The sequence below is a fragment of the Clarias gariepinus genome, chromosome 19 (assembly GCF_024256425.1).
Source record: "Clarias gariepinus isolate MV-2021 ecotype Netherlands chromosome 19, CGAR_prim_01v2, whole genome shotgun sequence".
Taxonomy (NCBI): Eukaryota; Metazoa; Chordata; class Actinopteri; order Siluriformes; family Clariidae; genus Clarias; species Clarias gariepinus.
Window position 1 is genome coordinate 11762304 of NC_071118.1, and position 16908 is coordinate 11779211.

General features: G+C 35.6%; 1 protein-coding gene across 1 annotated transcript; it reads left to right on the forward strand.

Annotated features, from left to right (window-relative positions):
• Nucleotides 1–3112: 3112 nt before the first annotated feature.
• On the forward strand, nucleotides 3113–15770 carry slc35f2 (solute carrier family 35 member F2). The gene is made up of 10 exons (XM_053478713.1): nucleotides 3113–3188; nucleotides 5320–5390; nucleotides 6125–6248; nucleotides 7484–7656; nucleotides 8374–8501; nucleotides 9023–9182; nucleotides 12240–12396; nucleotides 12783–12835; nucleotides 13469–13623; nucleotides 14948–15770. Exons 3-10 carry the CDS (start codon nucleotides 6133–6135, stop codon nucleotides 15179–15181), a joined length of 1176 nt encoding a protein of 391 aa, XP_053334688.1. The 5' UTR covers nucleotides 3113–3188; nucleotides 5320–5390; nucleotides 6125–6132; the 3' UTR covers nucleotides 15182–15770.
• Nucleotides 15771–16908: the final 1138 nt, after the last annotated feature.

The following is a 16908-nucleotide window of genomic DNA, read 5'->3' on the forward strand; positions in this document are numbered from 1 at the left end:
TGATCAGTGTATATCAAACATCTGATTTTTATATTTCATATTCATAATTTATCTTAAACATTTATCTAATTACTTTATTTGGTCATTATTTCCGTGAGCATTATTTTTACTAGTTTAAACAACGCTGTCAAATTCTCAACAGATTCTCAAGCAACACTGGCCTGTATTTTATAGCCACTGAAGCCCTCTAGTGGATAATTGAAGTGTTTACACAGTTTTTTATCTGATACTTTTAAAGATCGAATCTACCAATACATTGAAACTAAATCGTTGAATGGGCAAATGACTGTCACTGACAAGACGCCAAGAAAATTGAGTACCACCGGCCTCATCAAGCAAATATCAGGCGTCGCCATGTTTGTTTAATTTATTCTCGTCAGTGTTGCCAACTACTCAGTAAGGAAGGTAACCATTGGCTGTCCTAAAAGTCCCTAGAAATTGATAAATGACGTCATCGCGCAATTTACATAATGTTATGACAAAAAGTGAGTAGGTAAAAACACCCTAAATGCGCTTTGAACTATACAAATTAACTTCTATATTTAATTTATTTAATTTATTTATTAATTTTAATTAAAGAAATCACAGTAAAAAACAAAAACAAAAGAGCAATGACATGAAAGTGCTATAACAAGTCTCAGTTAGCTTAAAACATGTAGCAAGGTTTTTATTATTATTATTATAATTATTATTATTATTATATATAATATAATTATTAAATATAATATAATTATTATATATAATAATTTTATTATTATTATTATTATTATTATTATTATTATTATTATGTAATAAAATAAAATGAGATAGAATATAAAAAGAATAGAACAAGCTAGTGTTAGAGGCCGGTTTTGCCTTTGTTAATTGTATAATAAAGAAAATATTAAATAATAAATAGATAGAATACAAAAGGAAACTAGTGTTAATTATTTAATGTTGGTCTTATATATATATATATATATATATAAACAAATAACTCAGGCCATCATGCATAAAGCCTGAGTTTGCTATTACTGTAGGTTGTGTCTGGAATGCATCCTGCATAAACCTGTGGCCACGAAGCCCCCCATTGCGGCGACCCCTAACATAAGCAGCAGAAAGAGAACTAAAAACAACAAAGACTGTATTGTCCTTGAAGCCTTGAAGCCCTATCTTTTCCTTGCTGAGGATGTCTGGTGTCTGACTTTCGTGTGTGTAGAAATATAAACAGTCCTTGAACACATTCTTGCAGAGTTTCATTTTTGGAAAGAAGCCTCTTAGAAAGCAGGTAAGCTTCGATATAAAACAGTTTTAAGTAATGGGGCTACAGTGGCTAATGACTGCATAAATAATAAATGTTAAGTCCATTTACAGTTATTATATTGCACTGTAATAAGGGATGAAAATAAAGATTATGAAGCATATTGATGTTAATACTATATCTACTTAGATAGTAATTTTTCAAGGTAAAATAATATTTAAGCCTGGTTAATAGCTAATAATCCTATTTATGGGTGATTTATTAAATGTAATGCATGTATAACATTAATATAAAATATATAGTATAAGTGTATAGACACACAAATATTTCAACAGTCTGAGATAAAGCAACAACTTTAGGGTTTCTGACACTAGACGGTTTTCAGAAAACGAAAACTTTATGCTTTTTGTTGCTTTTTTGTTTTAATAACTTCATTAGATAAAAAGAGATGCTGGTGAGTGAACAACTGTTTATAGTTGCTGTAAAATAAATTATAACAGGATAACTTGCTTTGTGGCCCGTTAACTATCTTTTAATTAAGATTTTTGATGGGAATTTAATAATAATAATAATAATAATAATAATAATAATAATAATAAAAACCCTTTGGGATGTGCTCTCGTTGGAAAATAATCAACCTTGGGGTAGTAATAGAAATTCCATGCTGCATTATGGACAACACCATGTCACTAAGTATTTTCTTTAACTGTGCACCCCAAGTGTTTTATTTTTTACTTTGGATTGTGGAGTATGTTTTATTAATTTTAATGAGACCAGTGTTAATCATCTGCTAATGAGCTATGCCGTACAAACACACTTAAAGTTATATATGTTAATCTTCTACTGTAAAATCTTGAATTTCATGAGTCAGCTGGGGGTTTTCTTTGAAATACAACAAAAACATCACAGTAGTGGATCATTATGAAATCCATCTAACTAAGAACCTCTATAGTCCAACTAGGGAGTGTGGAGGCCAGCGTTAATTACCACTGTGTTTATTCCCATTATAAGTCTGTGATACTTTCACACACTGAGGGCTAATCTGCATGTTTTTGGACTGCGGGAGGAAACCAGAGTACCAGGAAACCCACCCAGGAATTGAAACCTGACCCTGGAGCAACGGTGTTAACCACTAAACCACCATTCCGCCAATTATTACTGTGGACAGTGGAGGGAAACCCAGAGAAATCCGCCCAGCACACCCAAGACGGGAATCGAACTCGGGCCCTGGAGGTGGAACGCGACTCTGCTGACTATTAACTCTATTTGGGCCAATAACTAAATAAAATTAAGGCTATTAATTAATCTAGAATTACATAACCTATTAGGAACCACTAAAAATATATAATATGGAAAGACTAAAAAGTTATTAAAAATCATTTAAACTCTAAAAAATCATTTAAATGTAAAGTATAACTAAACTCTGTTAAAGAGGTAAATAGTTATTGCCTCTATATTGAAATACAATGCTACATATTCTCCTTATGTACTTAGCCATTGTGAAATTGTATAAATAAAAACAGTACTACTAAAACTCAGATAACACCCTTGCTGTGATCATGTACAGCGCTTGACTAAACAACCGTTTATTACAACAGCCAATCACATGCCGAAAAAAAAGCACAGCGCTGCTTAATATTCATAAGCCTGCTTTAAGCGCTGTCACTGATTTGCCTATTACTCTTCCTGGGCTGAGATTGAGTGATAGCCCCGCCTATTTCCTTCAATCTTTGCCACGCTTGAGAAATATCCGCATTCCAAATAACGCCATGTTGTATATGCAGTCCACTAGATGGGGTATATGAGCTGTTAGTCGATACCTCAGTATCCGACCTGTATAGGGAATGAGGACGTTTGAGATAAAGCCGAGTTCTTAGGGCAAGCGAGGTTGTTACTGATTCATCAGCGCATGGGATTCGGTGCTACCGGCATGATGTCCTGACTGAGCGTAGGTAAACTCTGTCCTTCTGTTAAAGCGAGTTAAATACGTCGGTTGTTGGTGCGACATGATGTGACACACGTCCTTGCTTGTAGCTAAAACAAAACTGTGAATTTATTTGACCATAAACGTGTTGAATTGTTTAGTTAGCTAACATGCTATCTGTGTTCACATCACTTAAAGCAACTTAAACTGGCATACTGTTTCTTAATTGGGTGATTATTTAATGTTTATAAATCCAACTTTTCAATATATAAGAAGATATGTTTTCTTAATTCTTGTTTTACATGATTTTGGATGTGATGTGATTACGTTGAAAATTAATTACCAAGCCTGACCACGTGTTTTCTTATTGTTCTGGTTTCTTTTGATCATTTATTTATTATTATAAATATTTATTAGATCTAGATTTTATTCAAGACAGCACGTGATGAGAGGGGGCAAGGGAACGAATAAATCATAGCTCTTTATTAATCAAACCTGTTTTCTGAATACACTATGGCCAAAAGTATTTGGACACCTGACCATCGCACCTATACACTGATCAGCCATAACATTATGACTACTTGCCTAATATTAAGTAGGTCCCTGCACCTTGCCACCAAAACAGTAATGACCTATGTGTTGTGACACTTTTATATTGGAACCAGCATTAACCTTTTCCTATGGTTCAGTAGTTCTTCTATTGGATCAGACTACATGGACCGGCCTTCACTCCCCATGACCCTGTCACCAGTTCACCGGTTTTCCTTCTTTTGGATCACTTTTGGTCTGTCCTGACCACTGCAGCCTGGGAACATCCTAAAAGAGCTGCAGTTGTTTTTGAGTTGCTCTGACCCAGTTGTCTAGCCATCACAATTTGGCCCTTCTCACAGTAGCTACATTTTCAATATCTCGTTACAATGTCGGCTGGAAGTGAGTGGGCTATATTAAGGTTATAGTTGATGATATATTAACACAAGTTGATGTGCTGTAGGCAGAAAAAAGGGCAAGCATAAGGATTTGAGTGACTTTGACAAGGGCCAAATTGTGATGGCTAGAGGACTGGATCAGAGAAACTGCAAAAATACAGGTCTTGTGGGATGTCCCTGGTCTGCAGTGGTCAGGACATACCAAAGATTGAGGAAAAGGTTAATGCTGGTTGTAATAGAAAGGTGTCAACAAAAAGGGGCGACCTGCTCAATATTAGGCAGGTAGTCATAATGTAATGGTTGATCAGTGTATATGGACCAGTTAGGAGTACACAGTTTTAGTGAATATGTGTAAGATGTAGCGGTTCAGCATAACACCGCTTTTGTGCACAAAGCAAGTCCATGAACACATCATTGCCCAGGTTAGAATGGAACATCTTATTCTTTAATTCTGGCTTTGCACAGAGCCCGAATTAAAACAACACTTAACATCTTCAGGACAATTTGAAACACCGAGTGCGCTCCAGACCTGCAGTAATGCTCCTGTAGCTGGACAAGCACAAATCATCACGGCCATAATTAAAAATCTAATGGAAAGCTTTCCCAGAAGACTGGAGGTTATTATAACAGCACAAGGGAATAAATATTGAATTGGATGTTCAACAAGCACAAATGGTGTGATAGGTGTAGTACGTTTGTGCGTTATGTTTCTTTTTTTTTTGTTGTAGGTGTGCTACAGTAGGAAGTTAAAAGGGTAGTAAATTATAAAAAGTAAAGTTCAAGATTTTAAGGACATGTTACAAAGACGTGACTGGCATTTCTGGTCACGTGACGAGAAACCAGAATAACATTTAAAAGAAAAATACAGCGCTAAGAAAAATTATTTGCCCCTTCCTGATTTAAAAAAACAAACAAAACTTTGATTTTACATTTTTTTTGCATTTACCCAGGATATATTTGTGTAATATAAAAATTTGTTTGGTCTTAACAACATAAGTGTGACAAATATTGAAAAAAAAAAAAAATACTCAAAATACTTTTTTTACAGCAATGCCTGTTTACAGTAATCTTTTTAGTTTAACATATATGAAGCAAAGTTGTTTTGTATATTATTATAATTATTCATAATATTTTTACTGGTTTTGTATCTGTGCCCTACCATATTTACTATTCTGTCTTTGTTGCATTTATCTTTTATTTTATTTTTACAAATGTGTTGCTCCGATCAGGTTTTTTGTGGCCGATCCCCAATCACAGAAATTAGAATCGACCCTTACCGATCACCAATCTCTGATCACAGGTGTGTGGGGGTTATTGGGATATTCTGTTTGTGTTTTATTGTTTGTTGTAATTGCAATTTGGAGCAGTAAATAACTATTCTAAATAACAATGTGCAAAAATATAATTAAGTTCTGAAAAAGTAAAAAAAAAAAGCCTAAAACTTTTATTAATTCAAGGCAACATATTCCATTATCTTATTATTTCTTGCAGATTATACTTAACTAAAAAGCAAATATTTTCCATTCCTTAATAAAAGTTAATTTGTCAAAAGGAAAAGAAAAGCCCTAGGACTCCAGTACTTAGCTAGAATATTAGCATACACATTTTAATATCAAGCTTAACTATGAAATAGTTTTCAAGAATAAGATTGAAATTTGTGCTAATCGTGTTTGTGAAATGTGTTTTACAGTTAAATGTGTTTCTCTTCAAAAAGATTAAAAACGCTTGCTTTAAAGATTGTAAAAGGTTAAAGAGAGTGCTCACGTTCGTAGTTACAATAGGTTGAAGTTGGAAGTCGGACAAACATGGATGCTTACAAATATCTGCTGGTGCTCAGAACCTTTTAAAAGGCTTTTGTTCACACCTCGCAAAACATATAGTTTATAGTTGCAGTTACAAGTTTGATCTTTTTTGTTGATTTTGTCTCCGAGAAGTCTGGCTTCACATTAATGAGCTCTAAATACTTTAGGAGATTACTGCTTCATTGTGCTGCATCATTCTGTAAATCTTAAATCCTATTTAATTTCTTTTCAGCTGATATTATGGAGTGTGAGGAGGGATATGGCCTCCCTGGACATGCTGGCCAGCGAGCTCCTGCGAGCTGGAGGTTGATGGTTTGTGGGCAGAGGAGCCTCAAGCTGAAGGATTTTTTCACTTGGTAAGACTCTTATGCTACTAAATTCTTTGACATGAAGGACAAAAGGACAAATGCGGTTTGCACATCACTTGATTAAAAAGAAATATGGCTGATGGGAATATTAAAAAAATCTGTTTAATAAACTGTGGTAAACCATGTGCATGTGTTTTTCCCCTAGATAAAACAGTACATAAATTATACTGTAAATACCGCTATAAACAGAGGTATAATATAAAATTATATAAATATGTATATAAATGTACTATAGATTAACCATAACCTTAAAATAAATGCTGAAAGTAGAAGAAATCGAGCTCCAAAATTGACTGTGGCACAGTTTCCACACGCTCTTTTTCTGTTGCTGTAAAATACAGAGTGAAGATGTAAAACATCGCTTAAAAAGTTTTCTCCTGAAAAGTTTTTTAATCATAATAATGTGGAAATGTTACTGTATATAGTTACAGTAACCCTTGGATACATATTTCGTTCCGGAAGCGTGCTTGTAAAGTATATGAAAACACTTGTACATCAAATTGTTTCACAACCCAAAAATATTCATATAAAAATAATTAATTCAAACTCTGAAGTAAAAGAACAACAAAAAAACAAATTAACCTGCACTTTACCTTTTGAAAAGAAGGGGACTGAGCAGTGTTTCCATTTGTGTGTGTGTAGATGAGAGGAGAGGAGAAGGGAAGGGGCTACTGTGTAGAACGACCCTCCCTCCCTCCTCTCATCTTGCATGGTAGCCCCCTCCCTCCCCTTTTAAGTTACTGTGTAGGACGACTTTCTCTCTCACACACACACACACACACACACACACACGCTAATCGGGAAACTTATTTAACAAGAAACCTCTCTAATGACACTCTCGCTCGCACGTGTGCACACACACTAATGGAATCAATGCTTTTTGACGGAAAGAGAGACTGGATTTTTTTAACAAGAAACCTCTCTAATGATACTTGCTTTTGCTTCATGCGCGCACACGTGGTCACGATGTAATGATAAGTAGACGCGCGCTTGGATGTTGACTATACGAGTGATGCACGTGTACTGGGAATGAGCATGGGAGGCGATTATTGTAATACATAATCCTGCACGTTTTCATGACGCACATCATCACATTTTTGCCTCATGAGGCATCGTGTCAACACTGGTGTTAAATGTTCCAGTCTGATTGGTCAGAAGGTGTTGATTTTATATTTTTATAACAGCAGCTTTGTGATCATATTGTCTCTGTATTCATTCCCCAGCCACCTCCTGAAGACGATCGTGTTGGGACAAATCCTGTCCATGCTGATCTGTGGGACAGCCGTGACCAGTCAGTATCTGGCAGAAGCTCATGTAGAGACACCGATGCTACAGAGTTTTCTAAACTATACTCTGCTGCTCCTAACCTATACCACCACTCTGTTTTTCAGAACAGGTATAAAGGTTGATCCAGTCTATAGGGGTAGTCACTAATACCAAGCTATATGCATGTAATAATATGTTTAGGGTGTGCTGTTAGAGGAAAATAATCAGTCACATGATGGTGATCTGCAGCCTGATTTAAAGCGGCGCCACCGTGATGATAATTTTCCAATAACTGCATGCAATTTGTCCTGATTTTAAATATCTGTCAGGTATTATTATATGTTATAGTATATTTAGTATAAATTTTTTTAAGCATTTTGCATCATAGCAATGTAGGAAATAATTGCATGGTGAAAAAAAAAAAGTTTTATGTTGTTCTATCTGAGGCTTTATTTTACTAATACTGAGACCCACTACTGTCAGATAATAATAATTCTATGTTTTTCACAAAAAACCCCACTAAGATTTAAACAGCTAACGTTTGAGCGTGATTGTACTTAAAAAAAAAAAAATATTTGACATACCCAAAACATTGAAATAGAAACTCTATAGTAGTGTGAGTGTTAAGCAAAGTTATCAGTTAACTGAAGTTATTGGAAAGTATAGGTCCCTTTCTACTTTTAAATGAATAGATCATATTTCCTTAATGGTAATCAGAGAATGTGATTAAAATGAAATATATATGAAATATATTATGAAGTGTTTTGTTGTCTGAAAAAATGTTATAGTGCATATAGTTCGGTTATCATGATGTAAGTTTATGCTGTTTCTATTCCCTTGCTCACAGGTGAGGAGAATATTATTCAGATTTTGAAATCAAGGTGGTGGAAATATTTCCTGGTGGCACTCACAGATGTTGAGGCAAACTACACGGTTGTGCTGGCTTACCAGTATACTACACTTACAAGCATTCAGGTATTGCTTCATCATCCTCAGATTCTTTTTATAAGTACAAAAAAAATTAACAGACCCATAAAAAAAACTATATATTTAATGTACACGAATCAGCCATAACATTAACACCACCACCAGGTGAAATGAATAATAATGATTATCGCTTATGTGACAGATTGATGCGCACACAAGGTCTATTTATGCCCTTGGGGGACCCATCTGGTCTGATCCCACAGAAAAGCCAATATAGCACAAATTGCTGAATAAAAAGTTGATGATGGATATGTTGGAAAGGTATCAGAACTCTAAGTGTATTACAGCCTGCCCTGTATAGGGCTTAGTAGGCAAAAAGTTTAGGGTTGTTCCGCTGCTAACATTTCAATGCCAGACATTAGAGGTCTTGTGGTGGCACAAGGGCAACTTAAATTTTAAGTGGTTTTGTTGTTAACAATTTTAATGTCGTGGATGATTGGTATATGTGAAAGGTTCTATTTATTAAAAATTTAGATGGGTGTGGGTACTCATTTATCTGTGTGTTACAGCTGCTCGACTGCTTTGTGATCCCGGTGCTGATGGGGCTCTCGTGGTTTTTCCTGAAGACCCGTTACAGGCCACTGCATTTCATTGCCGTTGTTGTCTGTCTGCTTGGGGTTGGAGCAATGGTGGGAGCTGACCTGCTCGCTGGAAGAGACCAGGGCTCAAGTGGGTACAAACATTAGACAACCAGTATAAATTATACGGAACATAGAACACCTGAACAAAATTCTGCAGAGTTTTTAATCTGAACGTCAAAACAGGCATCATGTTGAGGCTTGAGTAAAGAAATATATGTAATGACTAAATGGCAGGATTAACTGCCACAGCCGAGTGAAATGCTCCTGATGGTTATACGGTTGTAGAAGCTCAACAAGAGATTTAATCATTCGTAGGGTTGGGGTTAGATAAAAGATTTAATCATTCCTACTGTAGATATAAGAAGCAAGAACATGACCTTGCCTTAGTGGAGAACTTGCTAAGCAGTCAGTGTAGAATATTCATTCTCAACTCCAGTCCTGGAGGATCACCTGGCCCGGACATTGTAGTGTTTATCCTGCTCTATCACATCCACTTCAATTAAGGCTGTTAATTATCTAATTAGTTTAATCAGGTGTGCTGGGACTTGGGAAAACACTAAAATGTGCAGGGCAAGTGGGCCTCCAGGACTGGAGTTTGAGAACAACTGGTGTAGAAGTAATAAGAATGAATTAATGAGTTTTTTTTTAATTTTTTTTTATGGGTAAGCATGCGAGATGCCGTATGTAAGGCTAAATGCTTTTTAAAGATCAACAACAAACAACCAACGTGGCTAGTTAAGTCGATTAATACAGATTAAGGGGAACAATGAAGTACAGTTGTGCCTTATGTAATGTCCTTGATACATTCTCTGCAGTTTGGACATTGTGGGATTTATATATATATATATATATATATATATATATACCGTAATTTCCGGACTATAACCCGCACCTGGCTATAAGCCGCACCTAGTACATATTTTAAAGGAAAAACCATTTTGTACATACATAAACCGCACCTGACTATAAGCCGCATGTGCCCACATTGAAACATGGGATATTTACAAAGAAAGACGGTACACAAAAAGAGTTTTCAATGTTTTAATAACATAACTTAGCTTTTCTTTTTTTTTTCGACTTTTTACATTGCTCCAGTTCTTCCCGCTGCCGTTTCCAGCGTCTCACCATCGACTCATGTATGCGAAATTTACGTGCTGCAGCTCTGTTTCCTTCTTTATCGGCCAGCTCGATTACTTTTAACTTGAAAGCTGCGTCATATGCTTTTCTTTTTGCATTTTCCATGATGAGGGTAGGCTTATGCTAATTTTATTCATGTACAAAGCGCGCGAAGTTAGCGTACGTTAAATTTCTTCTTCTATGGTGTTTATTAGCGGTTGTGACTTGCGTCTTCCTCGACAACACATGTCTCACTCTTACCTTTTCTGCTCGAGCGCCCCTGGCGGCCGTTAGAAAAAATGCATACATTAGCCGCATCTCTGCATAAACTGCAGGGTTGAAATTGTGTAACAAAAGTCGCGGCTTATAGTCCGGAAAGTACGGTATATAATACACACACACACACACACACACACACACAGTACTGTGCAAAAGTCTTAGGCACCATATTATATGCTGTACATATGTACAGCATATTTATATATATATATATATATATATATATATATATATATATATATATGCTGTATATGCCAAATATTTCAGTATTTCCATATATAGCTTAAATGAATAAATAAATAAATAACATTACAGGAGAATATATGCATGACTCTAAAGAAAAAAATATTGTACAAGACAGACCAGTTTTCAGATGGAAACAGAAAACCTAATGTACGCTCCTGGGATTTGCATAAACATAGAAAGAAGCGAGTGTAACTAAGTTACCAAAGGAACTCATATTGTCCAGCAAGTTAAGTAAAACCTAACAGCTGTTTTCTTATAAAACTGCACAAATCTGTGTCTACAACTCCTAATTTAAAAAAAAAAGTTTTTTACTGCAAATATTGACTGTTTATTTTATTAATAAATGGCTCTTTATAGAAGTTTCTTTTATGTAGAAATGTTTTCAAAAGCAGTTTGCTTATGCCATATTTGTGTATGTGCCCAAGACTTTTGCACAGTACTGTGTATATACAGTATGTACAGTGCATCCGGAAAGTATTCACAGAGGTCCTCTGTGGAGAGAGGAGAACCTTCCAGAAGGACAACCATCTCTGCAGCAATGCACCAATTAGGCCTATATGGTAGAGTGGCCAGAGAGTCTCATCAGACCTGAGAATTTTGTTTCTCATGGTCTGAGAGTAATTCAGTAATTTTGGCAAACTCCAGGCGGGCTGCCATGTGCCTTTTACTAAGGAGTGGCTTCCCTCTGGCCACTCTACCATCAGAAATGAATTTAATCCATTTTAGAATAAGGCTGTGACATAACAAAAAGGGATGCGCTGTGAATACTTTCCGGAAGTAAATAAATCCTGTGTCCATACTGACCTTGCTTTATGTTGGATAGTCTGAAAAGTATACAACGTTAATCTTGGTAGAATTTGACATGCACCAGGTCATGCACTTTTAAGACGCTCCCTAACTGATGCCATCGCTATAAACATTAGCGTCAGTTGGTTTTAATGGGTGAAAAAGTGAAAACACCTTTTGTGTGTTTATTTGGGAAAAAATAGAAGACGTAAGGGAGATGTGCAGTGAATGGCCCAGTATAAAGTCAACTTTACACCACTTTAAAACGGCGTTATAAAACGTCATGTTCGATATTTCTTTATTCAAGCAACTCATTTCATCTTGCCTTTTCATTTCATCTTGCCTTTTTCGCTACTCCCGTCCCATCAAGTCAATTCACTGAACATAACAAAAAAGTGACCTGCTCTCACTACAGTTACTTAATGTTAATGGCTCATTTTATAAATTCATTAAGAGATTTCTTTTCCCCCTGACTATGTCACACACACCACTCCTGTCAGCGCTGTGCTTAAAAAATGATTCCTATTAGGCACATCAAACCTACAGTAAAATTATCAGTTATTTAAAAATGCTGGTATAATACTGTGCAACACTAGTGTTTGATTTACAGAATGCGGAAAAAAAAGACTGAATCTAAGCCACAATAAAGTGAATCTATTCAGTGTAAGCTGTAACTGTAAATTCCTTGTCTTATTCCTTGTTGCTTTGTGTCTGTCAGACTCTTCTGTGTTACTGGGCGACAGCTTGGTGCTGATCAGTGCCGCTTTATATGCTGTGTCGAACATGTGTCAGGAGTACACCGTGAAGAACCTGAGCAGGGTGGAGTTCTTGGGCATGATGGGACTTTTTGGGACGCTAATCAGTGGTGTACAATTGTAAGTCACTTTACAGTAACGTTGCCTTGGAGAGGTGGCAGGATTTTTTAAAATGAGTTGATGTGCATCAACAGTGTCAGATCTGTATGATCACCAGGAATACCGACACCTACATTAAATAGTTTATTAAATAGTATTTATCTGATTAATGTTGACTTTTGCTAATACATTGATCACAGATACAGACAGTTAAGCTTACTGCTAGATGCTTGAAATGTTTCTAAGCAAATGCTTACTCACATACTGTAGTCATCATAAGTGTGTTTCAAAAATTGCAGTTTATAGAAAATCCAATGCTGTCTAATTCTTGTTAAGTTGTAACCGTGACTACTGTACTGAGTCAGGCATTTAGAATTAATTTATTCCTGTGTCCTTTTGTCCTTTAGGGGTGTACTTGAGGTTGGAGCCATCTCTAGGATAAACTGGAACTGGACAATATGTGAGTACATTCGCACTTGTGATGTTGCTTTAAATAATATCAGTTATTATGGTGAAGATTAACACACTGGCAGCATGCTGTATTTTCGGAAAAACAAGTAGTGAAACAAGTTGGGAATGGTGTGCTTTTACTTTTCTTAGGAATTAAAATGAGTTTTTTCAAAATTCCTGTTCTTCTGATTCGGAACTAGGCGGTCATATCATCCTCAATTTGGCATGCATCCCCATGAAATGGCTTTCAAAATGAAAAGATGGGTCTGCTACCTTGCATAAACTTTAAATGGAGAAGATTAGTCAAACTATTTAAAAGCTATTTAGGTTTGTTTCGGACCGGACAAAAAACTGATTGACTGAAAAAAACATTCATTTTGCACTCTGGTGTTTGGTTACATTCGCAGCGTGTGAGTCAGACATGCAGCCACAGACGTTGCAAGCTCCCCATTCCCACACATGTATACATGCACACAGGATAGATTTAACCTTGTGATTTGCGGCAGAAATTGGTGTCGGAGCTGTTGTTACAAAAAAATTTATCAACACTGACTCGAGAATTCACCAGTGCTCTGCTGTAAATACGTAGTCTTTTTACTGGTGAACAATGATAACCAGATGAATGTTTTTTTTTTTTTTGCAGACCTGCTCTTCCCTTCCTATGTGCTGTGCATGTATGGTCTGTACAGTTTCATGCCTGTGGTGGTGAAAATGACCAGTGCTACAGCGGTAAACCTCTCGCTGCTAACAGCTGATCTCTTCAGTCTGTTCTGCGGCATCTTACTCTTTCACTACAAGGTGAGTTTTGGTTTTCTGATATACTCTGCTTATAATTGCTTATATGTTAAAGAAGTGGAAGACCTTTTTTTAATTTAATTTTTTTAAAGTACAAAATCTTTCTATATAATACATACAAAGTATAAAACATTTATACTTACTTTAGAAAAGCAAGTGTATTTGAAGTGTCCAGTGTTGCTATAAATAATATGAGGGCTGTACAGAGAGTGAAGCAAAAGTGGGCATTAATTGGTCATCAATACTTGACTTTTGTATTAATTGACACAGGTTGTTCATGAAATATGAAACAAGCAGATGTAGACTTACAGACGTTGCTAAGGAGATATGAGCAAGTCAGTGATCAGTAATTAATTAGTTACATGAAGCATTGTAGTATCCATGCAAAGTGTTGATATTGTGAACAATTGATGGCAGTACCCAAGCATATACAGTACTGTGCAAAAGTCTTAGGCACCATATTATATGCTGTACCAAATTTTGTTATACATGTTTATCATGTCTGAATAATTATGTACAAAATCATTTAGTATTTCCATATATATGTATATAACAAAGTAACCAGAAGAACTCGTATTCTTCAGCACGCTCAGTAAAACCTAACAGCTGTTTTACTTATAGTACTGTGCAAAAGTCTTGGGCACATACAAATAAAAGGCATAAGCAAAAGTTGCCTTTGGAAACATTTCTGTATAAAAGAAACTTCTGTAAAGGGCAATAAAGAGTAATAAAATAAACAGTTAATATTTGGAGTAAAAACTCTGCCTAAATTCAGAAGTTTTAGACACAGATTTGTGCAGTTTTATTAGAAAACAGCTGTTAGGTTTTACTGAGCTTGCTGGAAAATAGGAGTTCTTCTGGTAACTTAATGTAGATCCCAGGAGCGTACATTAGGTTTTTTGTTTCCATCTGAAAACTGGTCTGTCTTGTACTATATCTCTTTTTTTACAGCCATAAATATATTCTCCTGTAATGTTATTTATTTATTATTTTTTAAGTTATATATGGAAATACTGAATGATTTTGTACATAATTATGCAGACATGATGAACATGTATAACAAAATTGGTACAGCATATAATATGGTGCCTAAGACTTTTGCACAGTACTGTATATTTTTGAACTGCTGTTTAGTATATGTGAGCTCACAGACACACATGATTACCTGGTGTTGCTCTGATTAACAGAGAAATGAGTAGCCGTTGTGTCCGTCAGAGAGCTTTGGCTTTCCTTACTTCAAATACAAAATGCTTTTTGTGTTATAAACCTGTAATGTAGGGTACTCGAAGTTTATGCAAACACTTTTTTTTTCCTCCCACCATTACAGTTCTCGGTCCTGTACATCTTGTCATTTGTGGTGATCACCCTCGGCTTTATCCTGTTTAACGTCGTTCCCACCTACACAACAGATCCGGGCGAAGTCACAGAGGGCACTTATCAGAGCGTAGCTACAGCAGAAACAGTGCAAGTAGACAAAGAGACTGAGCTGGATTGGCAGCAAGATGAGCACAAAGAGAAGTGTGGACAAGTAGAACCCTGTACTACAGTCTGTACACTCTAATTTATTCTGTAACCTGACATTCTACAGTGTAGAGTATACGGTTTTGGGATATTCCTGATTTTAAATTTGACTTTTTACTTGGTCACTAGATCATTATATTTTGGTTGATCTGTTGGATTGGATTTAGCTTTTGCACTGTATAATGAAAGTTTTTTACTGGATATGGCTAATTGTTATAGATGGTATTTTACATAAGCTGAAAGTTCAAAGTTTTTACTTATTGGTCAATATTTATTTAATGACAAACAGGGTTTTAGGTTGTTGTAATGGTCAGTGGTTACACATGTTAATGTTAAGACAGAGCTGGCATATGCACGAAAATCCTCTTACATTATGTGCCAGGATAGAAAACAAAGGCATTTATATCATGTTAAAATATGAAAACTTATGTGAGGCCAAAAAAAAGCTGCTTTCCTGAATGTAACTCATAATTTTATACATGTACAGTATATAAATCTACGATTATCACCATATGAAGTTGCATAAAGTATTGTCATAAAATGACACATTTTGGTCATTATGTTAAGCAGATGTACCAGCTGTAAGACACCTTTTTTTTATTGATGTGCTAAATGTTTAATAAATTTCTTTGTTTGTTTCTATATTGTCTCTTCATATTGTGTATATTGTGGGGGGTTTTTTGTTTTAAAAAAAATGAGATATTAAAACATTGTCCATATGCATTATAACCGTTAGAATCACTTGTAGTGTGACTGGTAATGTTGGTTTTTACCACAAAGTAGCACTTAGTGTCAAGGTTAAAATTGCCTAAACGAAAGAAGAAACTAATTATGAACATGTTTGTTAAGGCCTTTCACATACATTTGGCCAACCTCCAAATGGTATGCCATATAGGTTACCCATATGATTAAATAGTCTCAGGCATGGATCTTGCCTCTCTCAATTCCTGCACCCTACTGTACCACTAATGTCTACTTACCTTGTCATAATTTTTTGGTCTTCTCCAGGCAAAGTCCTGATGACTGACTTGATGATGCCCTGCAGCATAATCAAAGTTTGGGATTTTTTTTAATCAGAAAACCATGAATGGTAAAACAATACTTTTTCAGAACTATACTGATTTGCCCCTCACATCAATATTATTGGTTATTTTTCTGTGGATTTATGACATACAATGATCAATATCTATAGCATTGAAATGACATGGATTATCTCATTACTGTGGTGTCTGTCGAATAGTGGGATATTTTTAGTGAACAAGTGAACAGTTAATTTTTAAAGGTAATGTTTTTAGAAGAAGAGAAAAAGGAGAAAATGTAAGGATCTGGGCAATTTGGATCAAAGCCCCTCCAGGTAGGTAGTCCAGGTAAGAACAACTAGATAGATAGATAGATAGATAGATAGATAGATACTTTATTGATCCCGAAGGAAATTTACAACATCCAGTGGCAAGGATAGTAACATAATATACAATAAACATGTAGGAATTACAGATCATCAATAGTGTATAGTTTAGTCAAAAAAACTTAATAAAATCAAGACAACCCTACTACTAGATAAAACACCATAATGCTAAATAATAAGTGAATAAACATTATATGTTAGATGTGTCTGCTACTGTACTTATGCTCCTGGCATGGCCTTCATGAGAACCAGTTTCATTATGGTGCTTGACGGATTTTGCAAATGCACTTGACTGTTCTTGCAAGAACTATTACAGAAAGGCTGACCTCTGTGTCTTAAAATAATAACTAACTGTTGTTTTT

Bases quoted from the DNA above. Each gene is read 5' to 3' on its own strand.
- slc35f2 (XM_053478713.1), top strand. From the start codon at position 6,133: ATGGAGTGTGAGGAGGGATATGGCCTCCCTGGACATGCTGGCCAGCGA. The intron at 9,183-12,239 runs GTGGGTACAAAC...TGTGTCTGTCAG, and splicing joins TGGAAGAGACCAGGGCTCAA to ACTCTTCTGTGTTACTGGGC. The intron at 13,624-14,947 runs GTGAGTTTTGGT...CCACCATTACAG, and splicing joins TCTTACTCTTTCACTACAAG to TTCTCGGTCCTGTACATCTT.